Source organism: Seriola lalandi, unplaced genomic scaffold (assembly GCF_002814215.2).
Source record: "Seriola lalandi dorsalis isolate HSWRI2012SDOR001 ecotype SW California unplaced genomic scaffold, Sedor1 jcf7180002054795, whole genome shotgun sequence".
NCBI lineage: Eukaryota > Metazoa > Chordata > Actinopteri > Carangiformes > Carangidae > Seriola > Seriola lalandi.
The window spans coordinates 1,177,442-1,195,778 of record NW_019525348.1 but is presented as its reverse complement, the minus strand read 5'-3'; the positions used below and the strand labels follow the sequence as shown (position 1 = coordinate 1,195,778).

The 18,337-nt window shown below is 39.1% G+C and overlaps 1 protein-coding gene across 6 annotated transcripts in view; it reads right to left on the bottom strand.

Moving 5' to 3' along the window:
- The window catches only part of LOC111669558 (serine/threonine-protein kinase VRK1-like), a 24,692-nt gene extending 13,373 nt beyond the window's left edge, over nt 1-11,319 (bottom strand). For 2 of the 6 annotated variants that reach the window (XM_023425919.2, XM_023425923.2), the window contains exons 1-8: nt 11,163-11,319; nt 10,433-10,601; nt 9,926-9,981; nt 7,983-8,052; nt 7,190-7,277; nt 6,020-6,122; nt 5,753-5,845; nt 5,353-5,485 (exon numbers count right to left, since the gene is read on the bottom strand). In XM_023425919.2, coding sequence (XP_023281687.1) covers nt 5,353-5,485; nt 5,753-5,845; nt 6,020-6,122; nt 7,190-7,277; nt 7,983-8,052; nt 9,926-9,981; nt 10,433-10,562 — 673 coding nt within the window. In that variant the 5' untranslated portion in view covers nt 10,563-10,601; nt 11,163-11,319. Of the gene's footprint in view, nt 1-5,352; nt 5,486-5,752; nt 5,846-6,019; nt 6,123-6,903; nt 6,950-7,189; nt 7,278-7,982; nt 8,053-9,925; nt 9,982-10,432; nt 10,602-11,162 lie in introns of those variants that run through there. The other 4 variants (XM_023425920.2, XM_023425921.2, XM_023425922.2 and 1 more) reach the window with 4 other exon arrangements.
- Between the last annotated feature and the right edge of the window lie 7,018 nt (nt 11,320-18,337).

The following is an 18,337-nucleotide window of genomic DNA, read 5'->3' as shown; positions in this document are numbered from 1 at the left end:
AGAGGTCCTAACCAGCCGGAAAAGTTTGAACACAGAACTTTAAAGGTCACAAAGCAAAAAGAGAATTATGTTTGATTTTATTTCAGTGGTGGACTAAGTACTCAGAAGTACTTCAATAAGTATTTAAGGAAAATACTATAAGTATTATACTTAAGAAGAAGTACTCAATTACAAGTATAAGTTCTGCATTCAAAATCCTCATTTCAATTTTAATTATCAGACGGAAAAGTACTACATCTTCTCAAAAATGACTGATACAATATTAAATATGTATAGTAAATGCTTAGATTGTTAATACTGACGCATCAGTGTGTAAGCAGTATTTCACTGTTGTAGCAATTCAAGTAATTTAATTTAGTTCAAATACAGTCGGGGCCTCGTGAGCCACAAGATAAGTGTGAGGATTTGTGAGATGATTAACAGAGGTGGAACGAAGAAAATAAAATCAGTTTCGAGCTTTTCTCTAATCTTTGTTCTAATTGTGTGAAATATAGAATAATTTAACATTGTTGGGCCCACCCAACAACTGTAATGCAAATATTAGGAATTGGGGGCAAAAAGTTTTGTACATTTCCTTCCTTCCTCTTAGGTTTTTTTATACACTAATTGAAAATGCTCATTAATTGACCTTAAATGCACGTTATGATTGCCTAATCTGACTCGTGTCCAGTGATTATTTCAAAAGACACATAGAGGGTGTAAATAAATAAAACTTGACTGAACATCTGGATGAGATGAGAGAGCAAAGCACAGATATTTCAGCAGTAAAACTGGTGTTGACTGACACCTTTAATTTAATTCAAATATGAAACGCTCATTGTCTGTTACACTTCATCTCAACAACTCTGACAACACAAGTTAGGTTTGTTTGCCTTCGCATTAAGTCAGCATTACTCTTTGGCTTCCTATTGTTGTAAATAATTACAGTACTCCATTGCTACTGAGAGCCTGTTGAAGGACAATAAAGATAAAAAATACATATGATACGGACATTGGAAAAGTACAGCAACTCCCTGAGCGCCCTAATAGATTAACAATTAAAAGATCAACAAGTATATTAAGCATTGCTGCCCTCCGTGCATGCTCTAGGCACATTATCACAACTCATATTAGTGTTTTGTGTGCCTGCTCTTCTGTATTTAACATGTTTTGCCCTCATATAAGTAATGGCAGAGAACAGTGAAGAGATATGCATGTGCAAACACATACACTTAAACAGCTCTCAAAGGAATCCTGGACATGCTTGAAACACACATGCACAGTACATAAATACAAAACACCCACATAAATACACACGGATTCTCTACATGCTTTAGACAAGGAGGTGAGGCAGCAACGATGTTGTTAATTACCTCCTATTGTTATTCAGATTCCCTAAAGCGTGCTGCAGTGTCACACTCTTAACCCTTTTGCTTCACAGTCTTGTCTTTGGGAGATGGTCTTCTGTCCGATGAACGCCCACCGAATGGCGATAATTACACCGTTTAGCTCTGTGTTCAAAGGCCTGCCACTCGCGAGCTGTGTTTGCCAAACCTCACCATGGCAACCTGTCAACATCTTTGTGGGTACTGGTGCCATGAGGTCAGAGAGGGGCAGACAAGGGTCTGGTCCTCGGTCATTATCTCCACACCACAGTAGAAAATACTTTAACACAACATCCAGAGAGATATACTGTATATTTTAATGTTTTCTTCATTGCTGGAGGTTTGTTCGGTTCTTTGGGGAACTAGTACAATAAACTTATGTTTAAAACAATGATTATCATCATCTCTGTCAGGCTTCCAGCAAACTCGTGTTTCCAGTGAGAGCACTTGGTGGAAAGATGGATGCACACTTACAACATTTACATTATGCTGCTTCATGCAGAAATACATATCACCATTTTCTGCTGCTCCCTCCCTCCCACTTTCAAAATCATATTAAAATTAACATGAGTTCCATTTGATAATTGCTGACAGAACATTTTCCTCTCTTCTTTTATTTATCGATTACGTTGACAGGAAACACTGCCATGGCGATTAGGCAGTGTGAGCCATGCTGATGTACAGTGTCGGGGGGGGGGGTTTAGGGGTTGGCATGGGGCTCACAGAGGTAACCTGTGGCGAGGGCTGCGCTCTAACCAAACACCAAAGCCCTTAATTAATGGGAGATGAATACATGATGCAGGTTATGACTTCAGCTAATTAGGGAATTGTTAAATAGAGACAGGACGGTGCTGGGGAATTCAGCAGGGGCTGCAGATGGAGAATCGATGGTCAATGAAGAGAGAGAGCATGTAGGCAATTTGCCAGTTAATGTGTTCCCAATATCAGCTGAGGAAGGTGGAGGGTGGCAGGGCGGAGAGGCCATTTTACATGTATTGACAAACAAAGACGGCAAACCCAAAGGACAAAGCTTAGAGAAGGGTTAATATAAATGCTGTGAAAATAACAAAATGCTAGCGACTGTGAATACCTGTCATTCCTCCCACACTAAGTAGTAACATCAGCAGTCGAAATCAAGGGGGTACCTTTGCACTGTTAGTTGTATGTATGTTTGGTGCCAGTGTTTTGTTCCACTAATGCATCAACCAGGGCTCACCAAGGAAACACAAAAGAGGAAATTTGTAGATAAAAAATACAAATTTTGGAAGTTAAACGCTCTACTGGGTTAACACAGACTGCTGAAGTTTCAGATTTGTTTTAGCTGAACCTTAGAATGCATTATTGCACAGAGCAAGCGCTATGGATTTTGCCCCCCATATCTTCCAGGGTGGTCACACTGTAAAGCAATCGTTTCATAGTCACTGGGGAGAGGAGGAATGTTTACAGTGACCAGTGACTCTTTCAACTTAAATATGGCTTGTGTGTATTGTTTTGAGACAAAAATTACAAAATCCAAGCCTCCCCTTTTTTGGCACGTACTGCAGGTAAATCACACTAACTCTCCCTCGAGGAATCTCTCCTTTGTCTTGGTTGGTTGTTCTGTTTTTTAATCAATGAGCTGCTCGTGTTTGAAACTGCTGATTGAAGGACATGTTTGTAATCACCAATTATTTGTTAACAAACTAATGCTAGTATTAGGTGAAGTATATATTGACAAAATGAAATTTCTTAAGAAAAGAAATCTTAAAATCTTCATAGAACCTTTATCACAACAATTATTCAATTCCAAATTGGTGACACCTTTATGGCTCTATTTTTGCTTTCTTCTTAATATTCACTGTTGTTTACATAATATGTTCTTACTATGATTCCTTTATAAACAAAATGTCAATGTTAAAACTTTTGCATGTGAGAAAAAAATCATTAATAACAATAATAAAAGGAACTGATTAACTTAGAATAACCCAAGTTTAAGTTAACTGCTGTTTCAAAGGTCAAGACTGATTCATGATGCTCAACTTCTAAGTCAAGATGGACAAGAATTCCTTAAAGTGCTAAAAAAAATTGAAATTTTAACCTCAATAATATGAATTACAAACTGGCAAGCACATTATGCTAATGAAGATCAAGTTATATGGTTGAAAGCTATTTAATTGACCTTGAAGTTGTTTTCTTCTACTGTATCAACTGTCTGAAAACAGAGTTGCATTTTGAGTTGTTTGCAGCCTTAATGTTGCTACACTAGCGAGTATTTCAAACCAGTCTGTAGTGAGAGTTGAACATGTTTGGCTGCCACAGAGGAAATAAATTCATGACGAGTGAAAACAAGAGAAAATCTGTCAAACAGCCAAGAATTACGTCTTTCACAGATGCTGAGCTCAAACAGAGTGAAGTCAGAAAAATGTTAATGTCAGAAAATAAAATTATACAAGAGAAGTGAGAGAGAGAGAGAGAGAGAAATTGACTGACTGCAGTAACTCAGTCAGCTGACTAGTGGCCACAGGTGAGTTGTTTACAGACATGCAACGGAACAAACATTTTGGTAAGCAGCCAAACGTTGTTACATTGTCAGATGGTTGTGGGAGGATGAGAAAATTGCAGTTCAAATCAATTCACTATAAGTCTTGTTGTACAGTGCGATCACTCACAAAAATGTGAAGGTTTACTTCAGGACATTGTGCTCACTTCGTCAGTGAGCATACATGTATTCTGTTACTCCCCAGCACTGCTCAAGGGGCTGGCTTTACCTGTGCATGCAGGGTGGCCATGACAGGGGGGTGAGGTGAGTGTGAGAAATGTAATATTGTCCATATCGTTGCCTTTTGCAATATTAATATTGCCTATGTTCACACCTAGATAGATATCATAAGGATATAATGTTCAGCTCAAACTTATTGTCTGTATAAAGAAAAAGAATGTCACATCTTTTCATGTCTTGCTCATCTTGAGTCCTGCTTTACTGAAACACATTCAACAGTATCTGACTTTAGCTGCAGGTGCTTGTCTTGGTAACACTTGAAATACTCTGAAATACTCATGAAAGTTGCCAATATGCTTAAAGGGATAGTTTGGGTTATTTCACATGGGGTTATGTAAGGCAGTTTTACACAGTCAGTGGTTTACCTGCGCTATATTAGGATAGACACGTTGTCAGTTTGGAGAAGTAGGCACAAGTACCAGAACAGAAGGTGAGAGTACCGCTGTGGACAGGATCGGCAGAAAGAACATGTTTTAGCCACTTAAAAGTTGCCCACTTTATTCTGCACACAAGGTCACCTATGCCATGCACTTTATTACACCGCAGATCAGCTGTTCAGTCAGAAAGACTTGTGTGTAGGAATACGGAAGTTCAACAGTTGAGAGAGTGTAGTCCCAAAGGAAAGGGCTGTTTGACGGTAAGATAAAGTTGTGAAAATTTTCAAAATATAACTTACACTTCAACTGATATTGGCCTTTTTCAGTGGCCATTTTTTAAAAATTTGTATTGTAAAAAAAAATGTATTTTCTGCTGACCCCGTCCATGGCAGCATATCGCCCAGCTTCTGTGCCAGTATTTGTGTCTACTGCAGGTAATACACTGACTATAGGTAAGTACTTCACACAACCCCATGTCAAATAACCCCAACTATAACTTAAAACATTTCATCAATTGTCAGCCTGTATACTGACCCACCTCACAGCCAGGAGGAAAGCAGGACCTGACCCAGCAGGCATTGTCGTTTAGGGTGAAATTAAATGTAAAGGTAACCACAGTAACAACTTCTACTGGGTGGTATTTTCCACTGGACATATCTGTAATAGGACAGTGTATTTTACCACAGAGAAGCAGTTATGCATCCGCTGCTCCAGTGTGGGGAGAATTCATTCAACAGCCTACGAAGCTTGCTGCACATTGTGACCGCTACAGCACATCTGTTGATCAACTAGACTGCACACAGTCAGGGCTTTTTCCTCTAGAGTTTATCTTTTTATAAAATGAAAGACTTACTAAGTCCTTTGTGGGCATCAAGGCTGGTGTACTCGATGGTTCCATTGTGGCCCTTCTTAGGGTCTTCCTTGTATTCTTTGTGGACTCCATCAGGACAGTATCTGTAGGACAGCCCGTAGTCTACTAGGTAGACCTAGAACATAACAGAGTGCACACACATCACTAAATACAAAGCCATTCAACCAATAAAAAACAAAAAACAAATCTATCCTTTCTTTTCAGAGGTGTAATCTTCATTAAAGCAGATAGCTAATAACTGACCATTTGCATTATCAAAATAATTTGCACACAGACGCATAGCCCTCAACTGTGCTACATAAAGTGTACAGTTTGTACAATAGAACAATCCTCACTAATGTGCACATGCATGATAGTTAGTGGAGATTTACAGTGGACCAACCTTTTTAGGGTCTCTGTGTCCCTGCATGAGGTTGGCAGCTTTAATGTCTGCATGGACATATTCGTTCTCATGAATATACTCCAGTACATCCACCTGGCACAGCAGCCAATGACAGAGCATGTAGACACAAAAATAAGAATAACAGAGGTCATTATCTGTTAAAGTAGCTTTTGACTTTGAATTTTTCTATCTGAACTGCGAGAGCTGCACCCAGCCTTTTTATACGATAATCAAGTCATAAAAAGAATTCCATGATTATGATCTGACCAGTTCTTGACCAAGCTGGAGCACAGTGGTCTTTTTCGGATGACCTTTCTTCCAGACTTTCTGAAGGTCACTGCCCAGTCGGTCCATGACCATAAAACGATAACTGAGTGGGAGAGGGAAAGGCCAGCAGTCAAAACCTTATTCCTGATATGTCTTGGGGTTTTTAGCCTGGGAGTACTAAAAAAACCAAATAAACCAAATTAGAAAATCTGAATCAGACACCTTGCAACCAAAAATTGCAGATTTTAAACAACCTTGTAATAAATATTATGGTGACTTTAATATGCTGATGGTTTATTTACCAAGTCTTGGGTAATGAAACAAAGGTTTAACAAAAGTTATAAGAGTTTAGCATTAACTAAGACAATTGGGAAAATATCTCCTATCAACAGAATGTGGAAAAATGTCCATGACGAAAAATTGAAAAGGGGAAACACATTTCATGTCTAAAAATATACTTTATACTGGAAGTTAACACTGGCATTTCAACACATTCTGAAGTCTTCCTTTCAAGGCAAAGACATAGTTCATGTGAAACTGAATGAGTCAATGGATAAGAAAGGTCTTTGGTTTAAATTCTGTCAAAAGAAACACTCAAAGACAAGCCACTGAAAAGTAGCCTTGAAAGTTTGCTCTTTGGCTCAGCTGTGGCTGGAAGGCAACTGCCTTTAAACGTTAAAGCAGATAAATCCACTCTGAAGGAGAACACAAGCAAACAACTCAGAACATTTTTTTCAGTTGCAAGATGGATACAGTTCACCACAGTACCCAGAATTTACCTAATGTACAACACAACAAACATAAATACTAATGCCCACTAGGTCAAGTGTAAAACACAGACAGCTTTGCCGTGTTATAAAAGCCCGGCAGGTAATTTACTTTACCTTCCAAATACTTTACACTGTGTGAAGTAGCTCTTATTTCTCTCATCTGTGATAAAACAATTTAGAAATAAAATGCTATGGTCAGAATAATATCCTTCATTTGAACAGTTCTGTCATCTTACGGTGCAACATATTATAAAAGGCTGGTTATATTTAGGCAAACCTACAGCAATACTGTGATATGCACAGAAAATACTGATGATGATTTTATACTCAGACATGTTACACAGTCATCATCTAACCATCTAATAACATGTTGTCCACCACATGCCGCCTTTGTCAATACCTGAGGCCATTACATTCAGCGAGTCCTGATCCCCAGTAGGTCGGGATGCCCAGGAAGTCCAGTTTCTTTCTTGTCAGCCATTTTTGTCCTGGAAATATTAGAAGAGGAATAAATATGTAATGTGCGGAAACAAATTACTATTTTTACACTCCTGGTGCTTTGGACCACCTAGCTGTACTAATGAATCTGTGGAGGTTGGCAGCTAGGAAAACTTGCTAGTACTTATTCCAACAATTTCAGATTCTTATGATTTCCTAACCCTGACCTGAACCCCAGTCCAACTGCTCTCTTTCTCACAGAGGAGTCTGAACAAAAGCCTCCAAACTCTATGAAAAGCAAATGTTTTGTCCAGAATTCAGATTTGTCCTTGTAAGTGTAATAATGCATGCATGCAAATATCAATCTTACAGTGTTGAGAGTACAAACACACAACTGCAAACACACATACACACAGAGGCCCCAGACAAAGCAGTGGGTCTGGCTCAGGGCTTGATGGCGACTGGCCTGACTGGCACTCAACCAGGCTGGCAGGTGGTCAGGGGCTCAGCGGAGGCCCGGGCATCATTACGTGTGAGTGGCTTCCTCTCTCTTGCTCCTCTCCAAAAGAAGGCACTGGAGAGCCCAGACAAGCATGGAGAGGGGGGCTAACTACCACTGAGGTGCATGTTTGCTTTGGCTTATTATTAATTACTGTGCGGCACGCAGCAAAGCCTCTGTCTGCGACCACTTCATCAGTCAAACACACTCGTGCTCCAGCGAGCTGCTGGGACGCTGGACAGGTGGTGTTACTCACTGTTCTCTGGTTTGGCTGCCCTTTGGTAGAACTTGAGCTCCGAGAACAGGGGACCATTCTCCTGGTATTCCTGCACATACAAGCAAACGGTATTAACTATTTCATTATTACTGGTAAAAGCTACACTAGGCTAATTGTCTGTGACTAAATCACAAAGTAGAGTTGTGATAAAGGTTAGTGTCCCACCCAACCCAGGAATGATGCTTATTCCTCTCGCCCAAATAAAAACTGCCTTTGCATGCGGTTCCTTTTTATAGCTCTCTTCCTGCTCTTTCTTCCTCTCTACCGAAAGAGCAATCTCAAAAATACCTGGATGGAACACAGCATCCAAACAAAGAGAATTTCCATTTCAATAAGTAAAATCTGTCTTCTCTCATTCCCTTGTTTATTCCACCCTTCAACCAAGGGTGTTAATACTACAGGGGTAACTACTCTCATGTTGGTCTCTTAAATGTAATGTAAAGCTAAAAATAAAATGTAGAGCTACAGGAAGCAGCCACTTCATCTAGGCTAAAGGGTGGGAACAGGGGGAGACAGCTGGCCTGTCTCAGTCCAAAGTTTTAAAACCTTTAAATCTCATTATTAACACCTTTTACTTTTTTGTTTGATTCTTACAAAATGAGTAATATTAAAAAAAAAAGGGTAAAAGCTATCATTTGTGGTTTTACATAATCATATTTCCGAATATTTCCCGGCTGAAGCCAGTAATTTCCTAAAATCTAAGTCACCGTGAGGTAGTGGATACTCCTGCTCCTTCAACGTTCTTCTCTGTACATGTGTTCTTAAGGACTTGTGAAACGTCAGCATTCACAGCCCAAACACTGTTATAATTCAAAGTCTACATTTAACTGTACAGCATTTATCCACAAGTACAGTCTAAATACCCGAATATATTCTCATTCTGCCCATTTCCATTTTTTCCCTGAAAAAGTCTGCTTGTGGACCTTTTGTTTCAGTGTATTCGGTCACAGTGCAGTCAGGCACAGTTGTTTTGAAGTGTAATCACCAATGCAGAGCTGAGCTGCTGATTTTAAGAAGAACACGGCTGTTCCAATTGCGAATAGTCCTCCCCTCCTCTGGAATCTGGACTTCTGAGTTGAAATTATCTAGTTCAAACTCCCAAATACAGGAGTGCAAATTTGGCAAAGTCTGTACTGAGAAACGGCTACAGCCTTTGTAAAACTAAAATATGTCATTTTTACACTTTGGTTTTTGGTTGAATTCAGCTGAAATTTATAGTCCATTTTGAAAGCATCTTTGTGACATTGTTTAAAGCAAAAACGATTATTGTTTACAAGTAAACAATCAAAGAACAAAGAGATGTGGACTGTGGTCTGCACGCTGTTTTTGTGACCTTAGTTACTACGATAAACGTAGGAGATGCTGTCCTGACAGTTCTGCCAGTGCCTTCTCTAGTTCAGGCCCTTAAACAAGAAGGGGTATGTCAATTTACCAGTTTGATATTGAATACAGTTCAAAATCTGAACTAAAACCTGCATCTGCAGTCTTACTCTATTCACTCAGCAACCATTTTCCAATTTGCATGAAAGCTTCACATACTGAAGGCTATCCCAAACCAGTTAATGGGAATTGGAAGTGGAACAGCAGCAAGTAACTTTGCAATGCATGTGTGCCACCTCAGGATACTCTACTACCCCTAAACAGCAGTGCATGTGCAAGTTGTTGGAAAAATCATCAAACTGACTAAAGTTTAATTTTGCTAGACAGTCAAATATTATTTTTGGCCATCATTTGTTGCAACTTTCTCATATGCTTTCTCACAATGGCTCCAAACTAAATCACATGATGTTTGATGAAGTTATGGCAATGTCTCTTTTCTTCTTCCAGTAAGGGCGTCTTGAAGTATATACTATAATGTCAAAAAGCATTAAGGTGTCCCTAAAGATGGATAGGCTGTCTTTGTTCTGCACAAACGTACTCACCAGCTTTATAACAAAATCAGCGTCTTCTGCAACACGTCTGTCCACATCCCGGGAGGCTTGAAGACAACAGGAGACAGTGAGGAAAGATCAGACATAATGAGGACTAAAATGTTATGATACATTATGTTAAGTCTAAACTCTTGCATCGGATCAAATCCTTGGGATTTTCAAAACTTATCCAAGACCAGGGGAATTTTACAAAATGCTGTGCTGTGTAGCTGATTGGAAAACAAGGGTCCTCACACTTTAGCGGAGTAGAGAACTCTTTCAGAGCACATGACATGTATTGGAATTCTTGTAGCAATCTGATTTGTTCAAACAGCTTTCACAACCAAGAGAAAAAGAGATCAATCAGAGGAATGTCTCCCTTGAAACAATGTAAGTATCTGGCAGTAAAGGAGTTATTCTACAAATCTGCACATACATACTTATGTGACAGAGTGTGGATGTAGCGGGTGCGTGCATTGTGTAGGTGTGTCATCAGACACAGTGTGCTCATTACAGTACCAAGATAGATCAGTCCAAAGCCACCTTCACCAATCTTTCTCCCCAGCCTCCAATTCTTTTTCTCAGTGTCTGTCAGTATGAATCCTTCTGGGAGCTCTTTCGGTAAGGCGTTCTTTCTTGGTGGTGCCATGGAAACTGAACAAGTTTCAGAAAAAATCTTCGATATGAACTTCGGAGATAAAATTGAAAGGAGATAATTATTATGATACAAACTATGAAAACAAAAGTGAAACAACACTATGAAATCTGGCCTGGCTTCCATGTGCCATTATACTGTCAGTTCCCCATTATACAAGTTAAAGAACAATGTCCATAAACTTAATTTACACTTTGGCATCATGGAAATTCTGGCTTAATACTTCCTGTTAGCAAACTAACAGTACCTACTGAAGCTTGAGCTGGTAGTTAATTTAAGGAATTACAGTCTGGTTCCTGAGCATTTTGAAAGACACTATTGCTTTTTAGTGAGTTCAAACCCATAACACTGTTGTAATCTTAAATGCTGATATTTCAACAAGTCGGAAAAGAACGACAGTTGACGACTGTTGACTGCAACGGTTAAATCAACTGAAAACCGCTGAACACAATAACGTTACCTGGCATACAACAATTAACGGTTGAGCTAAATATTTTTTCTGGGAACTTAAAGACGACGTTTACAAAACTAACGTCAAGTAGCACCTAACCGGCAGCTCACTTTGCTAGTAATAAGCATTTAAATATAACTCACACACTCAAACCGACCTCCGAGGGAGTCGTCAGTTGGGCTTTCTGAGCAGAAACGTGTCGGTAAGCTGTCGGAATAAATACTTTAAAGTAAATGTCTTCCTGAAATGTTTACTTGTTCTACAACCAGTTCCTCCATGGCTCGGTATGAAAGAGAAACAAAATCCAATCACTTCCTGGAAGTCGTCCCTCCCGCTACACCGGACAGCCAATGGGCTGCAAGAAAAAGTTTCTTAATAACCAATGGCCAATAGAGAGAAGGGAGAGGCGACCGTTTGCAGTAATAAGCACCCATACTGACAAATCAACATGCTGTATGTGTAATTTATCGTTTTAGGACGTTATCCCCAGATTAGACAGAAAGTCTTGAGTGGTAGAACACTCTTATTTTACAGACTAGATAATCTATGAATAAGCAGCATTAACCCCACCTAGTAAGCACTGTTTAGATGATTATACGTCCGAATAAGATTAATGTTTTCATATGTGTTTTTAAACTTCTGTATTTTTTGCTTATGTTGATGTATCCCTAACTATTAAATGTATATACACAATTAAATAAATAAATAAAACATTATTTTCATATATACAGTATATTGTCTTTTTTAAGTTGTCACAGTGTCATGAGAAGAGATGCCATCTTTATAAAGCATAAAGGCAGCTCTGAAAAGAAGTTGCACTCATTTAACCTATTACAATGAAATAAATTACATTTTAAATAGATATCAACCAATTATAAAAAATCATTCAAACATATCGTATGAATCCATTTACATATCATATTACCAAATCAGTGTCATGTTATTTTCTGAATACAATAAATACAGTTCATAGCAAGGCTGTGCCCTTCGTTTTCAATATGATGCAAGTTTACCCCTTCACAAGAAGAGTCTGTGAAACATTTTATTAATTTATCTAATTATTTAGTAAGATACAAAATTAATTCTTCATCCGAAGTCCTAATTATGGCAGAGACTTCCCTGCCACTGAATAGCTGTGGGTCGCCCTGCTTTACAGTGCAGATGATTCCCATAAAATAAATTCATTAGTCTAAGTTTAAGCATCTAATGTTGTACCTAAAATGAAATTTAAGAGGACTTTCCACCCTTATGAGGGTAAAATTCTCATGTTTTGGCATGAAAGTGGTTCAGTTGTGTTGATATTGAGGTTATAGGTAAGTTCAGTTAGAGAAGATATCCTCCTGTGTAAAAATCCGTCAGCCTCCATATGTGTCATATAAAGAGTGATGTTGCAATATATGTCCTCAATGTACAGTATATCCTCTGGATACATGAAGATATACATTTACAATATAACTAAAATACCCATTGTATATCAAAAATATTTTTAATGGTATAACATGTTGCAACCACATATGTTAACAATATATATTTAATTCATATATGCAAGTTTATTAAAACAACATATATCTACATATAAAAATTCTATGTGCTTATATGTTATGTATTAATTTATCATTATATGGTATTGATCTTCCAACTTCTAATAGGCTTCATATATAATTTGTACATGTTTTTATTTTATATGTAGCCTACATATATTTCATGTAAGGAAATTCAATATATGTATTGTACATATCACATATTATGGGTTCTGAGGGTGTCATCCATAAATGCCAGTTTCACAGAGAGCCTGGTACACCCTTGTTACTACTTAGTAAAGTGCCTGCATAAGTACTCCAAATAGTACCTGAGGCAGCCAGTGTTAGCAGCAATGTGCAGTAAAATGGAGCCAGAGGTGGTGCTGGACTCTGACATGGGAATCAGACTTCAAAGTATCCTCTTGTATGCATTTTATTCAACTTACTCACACAATCAATAACAGTTTGTTTTCAGGAATTCAGGCTTCCCTGTTGTAACCCAGTTTGATCTCCGCTTTGCTCTACAACATGGTCAATACCATGCCTGGCTAATGAACTCAGGCTGTAACCGGTGGTGGACACAAACCCACACATTTCTCTCCACTCATCGCTCCCAATCAAGCTTGTCTTATTCCAATGAAAGGAGAGGGAAAATGTATCCTCTTGTTGCTCCTGCCGGCGTGCACCTGCCTGTCGATCTACAGGCACCCTTAGGGCCTAATTTAAGACTCAAGGATTCTGCTGTGAAAGGAAGAAAATAAAACATCACTGGATGAACGTCAGGGAGTCATAAGGACATGTTCTATAAATGTTAGCTTGGACTGTTTAAAAATTATGGCACTTTTGTTGTATGTAAGTGCCGAACAACACAACATGGAAACTCTATGTATATGCCATTCCACAGTGCTCATTAGGTGAGTAAGGGTGTACACAAAAGTGCAGTTTACATTGGACATGGGTTTGGTGTCATTGTGCCTGTGCACTATACTAAAAGCGGCTCACTAAAAATATGTGGTAACCAAGTGGTAAACTCTGAAAAATGAAGCCCACACGGAAGTGCTAAAGACTACAGTTCCTCAAATGACCATTAGAGTTTGGCTCCAACAGTGAGTCAATCCCCATAGACTCCCATGTTAAAATGTCAAACTTAACAGCAGTAAGTTTACAGTCAGTTTACAGCCTGATACAAAAAAGAGTTTTGGTCTTTAATGCTAATTTCTTCCTTCATGACAACTGTTTATATAACTCACCTGTTTACATTTTATTAAGGTTTAAAGTTCTGTATAATTGAGGGTGTGCTGTTTTGAGTGACAGGTGGGTGAGTGTATCCTTGCCATAAACCAGCAACCAAAGTTGCACCTCTTTGCCCATTTATGGATTAGCCAGGAGTTAGGGGTCAGGCACCGCCAAGATGCCGATTGTGGAGCAGCTCACTCTGAGCTTCAGAACCTATGGGTGATATCACAGAGGCTACATCCATCTTTATTTACAGTCTGTGGTGGTAATCCATGCAACAGCTGGATATGGCTGGACAAACCTGAAGAGAAAATTAACATACAACTCCTAAAACCAAAAATAGTTGTTGTTACATTTTACATGGTTAATTGGTGAGCTTTAGAGGTGTTAGTGGGTGTATTTTTTGAAGTTTGTAGCTGCATCCTCCTGCAAAAAAATGTTGAGCTACTCCTTTAACTAATTTTCAACTGAAAGAGACTCTTCACTACAGTGGGACCAACACAAGTTAAATGCGCTGAATTAAGTCTTTGTCCTTGTCCAGCAGGATACAGCTGTGCAGCCTCACACCCAATTGATCCAAAAGTCACCGATGTTAACTTCATTGATACTGTAACCTCTCGCTGTGGCCCAGATTTTAACCCTCGCCACCTTCCATCTCTCTACCACTTCCTCTCTGTTGTCTTCTCGCTATTCACTTGCCCTCTACCTCTCTTGCTCTTGTCTCTCTCTCTCTTCCCCCTCCTCCCCTCTGACTCTGCCAACTCTCATCCGGGGTAATTGCTCTGTGAGTTCGGCGGTGCCTGCTGAATCACACTGCGGTTTCCTCTCCCTGCCTCTCATAGTCTGGGCTTGGTGACACCAATCTCGCTGAGGGCGCGACACCATTTTTTGTAACTGGCCCTCATGATGGAGATGGTATGATTGTCCTAATTAGAGGGGCGCGGATCGGGGCGGCTGCGGCTCTGACCCACCCCGGCCTGAGTCCATATGGTGGGAGGCTGATAATGAGCCAGTTAATGTGCTGTGTCCATCAGTAAGAGCTACTCAGTATGGACATTGTGCCAAAGAGATGGAGGAGGTTTTACTCTCTTTGCCCTCTTTTCCACCCACCCTCCCCCACACCCACTCCCTCATACACACATAAATTTACATTTTAGCTCCAATAAAAAATTTTGTCACTCAAAAAACTGATATATTTATGTGCTTAATTACCTACAGTAGTCATACTTGTCAGCACATTAGTGGGCGTTACAATTTGTCAGTAATTATGGACATCCTGCCCCCGTATCATAAATGACATTTCAACTGTTTCATTTTATGAATCATTTGTTCCTGGCCTTGTCTCTCAGCTCCCATCATGCAGCTGTGCCACTATTTCATGTTGTGACTTTGTTTCGCTTATGAATATGAAATTAAGCCAGTTCAAATGAAAGTAATACAAATCTAATGGCCAGTAATGAGATGCTGTTTCACCATTATTGGATGTGGGCTGGGTCTACGCCATTGTGTATGTGTGTGCATTCTCAACGCTGTGTATGATTTGATGCTAATAAAACCATACTTTCTGCTCCAGGGAGCAAGCACTGACCAGGATTCAGATTAGGCCTTAATGGCTTCCAGGCCTGGGGCTAAACTGAAATGTAAAACCCCAAACCAAACATCACTTAGTCCTTACATTTCTTGATGTGGCCCAGCAAGTGGAAAATGGAGACATGTAGCTGTTTAAGTGTAGTTTGCTTTGTTTCATGCAAACATTGCATTAAAGTCAGTTCTCTACAATAGTAATGGTGGTATGATTTCATTAATATATAACTTGCTTGCATGTGGTTCAAACGAATCCGCAACATTCAAACTTGATGCATGGAGGGCAGATTTAAAAGAGAACCAAAGAATACAAATTTCTTGATTTTGATAAACTGCAGGCAAAACGAGTGATAGCTTTCAACTGGAAGAAAACTGTTGCATCTACAATTGGTGCTTGGATCAAGAGTATGGTGCAATGTACGTTCATGGAAAGAATAATACGTACTTGAAAAACAAATTGGATGCTTACGAGAAAATCTGGAAATCATTGAATGATTTTATGCAATATGGAGACACAGGAGAGCTTCTGCAGGATACAGTGAATCACAGAAGGAGATGGAGGCATGTTTTGAAAATGTATTGCAATGGCTTTTTATGTTGTTTATGTAAATCTTTGCTTTGTTAGAGGTACCGTCGAATTATATGACTGCCTCCGTCATTGATTTTGGCTTTCAACACAAGGGAGATGTTAAGAGAGAGAATGTGAGAGTATGTTATGATTTTTGTTTTTTTAGGGAGGGGTAATATATTGTGTAAAATAATAATATAATAATGCTAATGTTTGCATAATGAAAACTACCTGACGTCTTGATTTGCTATGTGATGCTATATCTATTTGGCTATTATGACTTCAGTACTTAGTTTAAGTAGGAGTTTTTTTGTTTTTTTTTCTGGTGCATATCAGCCAGACAAACACATCAAGGTTTGAACAATACTGGATTTTGACACATTTTTTAAATTAATTATTTTATTTTCACCTTTTATTTTTATCTTCTTCATTGGTAACAGCAGTTTTAATAATATGGGAAGATGAATTCAAATGTTGCATTGCAGTAAAGTCAGCTTGGAGGCTTGTCATAAACAAACAGTGTGGATCAATTCTGCAATACAATCATAATGCCTCATATCCATCATATCAGAGGTGGACAGCTCAGCTGGTCCAGCCATCAGACCAATGTTGTTGGCCTGAAACATCAGCTGATCAATACACTGTTCAATAGATCACAGTTCAGCCTGGTGAGGGCCACCCAGTCGTCCTTAAGGTATCCTGTGGAGTATTTGACCACCAGTGGCACTATGGAGCGTTTTCATTTTGATAAACTTTTGTTTCCTCTTCCAAAATTAGAGAAATAAGAACAGAGACGTATCATGGATTGGATTAACAGTGTGTGTTTATCTAATGTAAGATGCCTGTCTAACCTGTCTAATGCCTCCTTATTTAAAAATAAAAAAAAGGTGCACATCTGTTGACCTGCTTCAAATGATGTCAGTGAGACATGAAACTTTAATAGAAAGCTGAAAAAGATAATAGTGAGAGTTTAATTCTGAAGTATTGTAAGCATAAAATAACAAGATAAAACCATTTCAAGTCTGCAATCGTGGTTTCAAGTACTGGAAACCAATCGGTAAAGGCATCATCATATCGTGTGTATTATGTATATTGTATTTATTAGTGTATATTTGGTATATTTTTGTTGTATATTTCCATAGATGTTTTATTCTATAGATGTTTATTTTCTGCTGTGGTAAATGAATTTCCCAGTTGTGGGATAAATAAAGTTAATCTAATCTAATCTAATCTGTGACACTGCGCAAGAACCAAGGTGCACACCAACATGCTAATTCCGAAGATGCTTTTCCAGGCACCTGACTCGCTCCAGGACTCTATTTGTGAAAAATCTGGACGGCTATCAGGGACCTATGGGCTGATATTAAACTGGACAATGATGCTGTGAGAAGTGAAGTTTAAGTATTTGGCCACATCTGTTTCTCTTGTCCTCTTGCTGTTCCACTGATCGACAGTTGGCGGTAACGAGCTGAGAGATTATGAAGAAGACTGCTAGCTTGCCCACATTAGCATTTAGCACAAAGCACCATTGTGCCATAGCCCCACAGAGCCGCTAGCATGGCTGCAGACTCTGAGGGTCATTTTTTACATTTACAAGAAAACTACACATTGTACCTTTAACTTCGAAATTAAAGCAAAAGCCACATTTTTCTGAAATTGAAACGAAACTCCGCCATCATTTTGTATCTGGACACGTCAGCATTGAGATGATTTCCCTTCACAGCCTCATTGCATTTGTTCAAGGTCTCCCTGTCAGTAGCCATAGCCTCCAACAGCTAAACACCCGATATCAATTATCTCTTTGGACAATGATCGATACATTACCACTGGAAGCTCTTCTGTCAGACGTTTCTCATCAATCTACCGCCGCTATGTTTCCCCGTATACATAGAGAAAAAGGTGAAAAGAGAAAGTTGAACTAAATCAATTGTCTTATCGGGTGTGTGGAGGGTTGGAGCAGTGGCCTGACTGCCTTTGTTGTGTGTCATAAGAAGCAGTGTGTCCTGTGCAGAATGCTCAAGCACTTGACACATTCACAGCTTGATGCGTTCACTCGGATGACCTTGGCCACAGCTACACCAAGTCCAGTCTTAGTGAGGGGAAAGAATGAAAGAGCGAAAGAAAGAAAGAACGAAAATCAAAAGAAAATGCGCAAGGAATTTAGAGACACTTTTCATCGGCTTCTGCCCTGACTCACCTTGAGCCACATTAATTGGATATGGTTTAAAACCATGGCTTGACCATGCCTCCCTTCACTCTTCACTCCTCTATGTTGCTTTGTCTTGCAGTTCACGAACTCCAGTCACTGCTGCATTTTATTCAGAAAGGCAGCCACACATCACATCAGTACTCTCCTTGTACCGTCAGAGTCTTGGATGAGACTTAACAAAAGTATTCAGTCAAAAGAAAA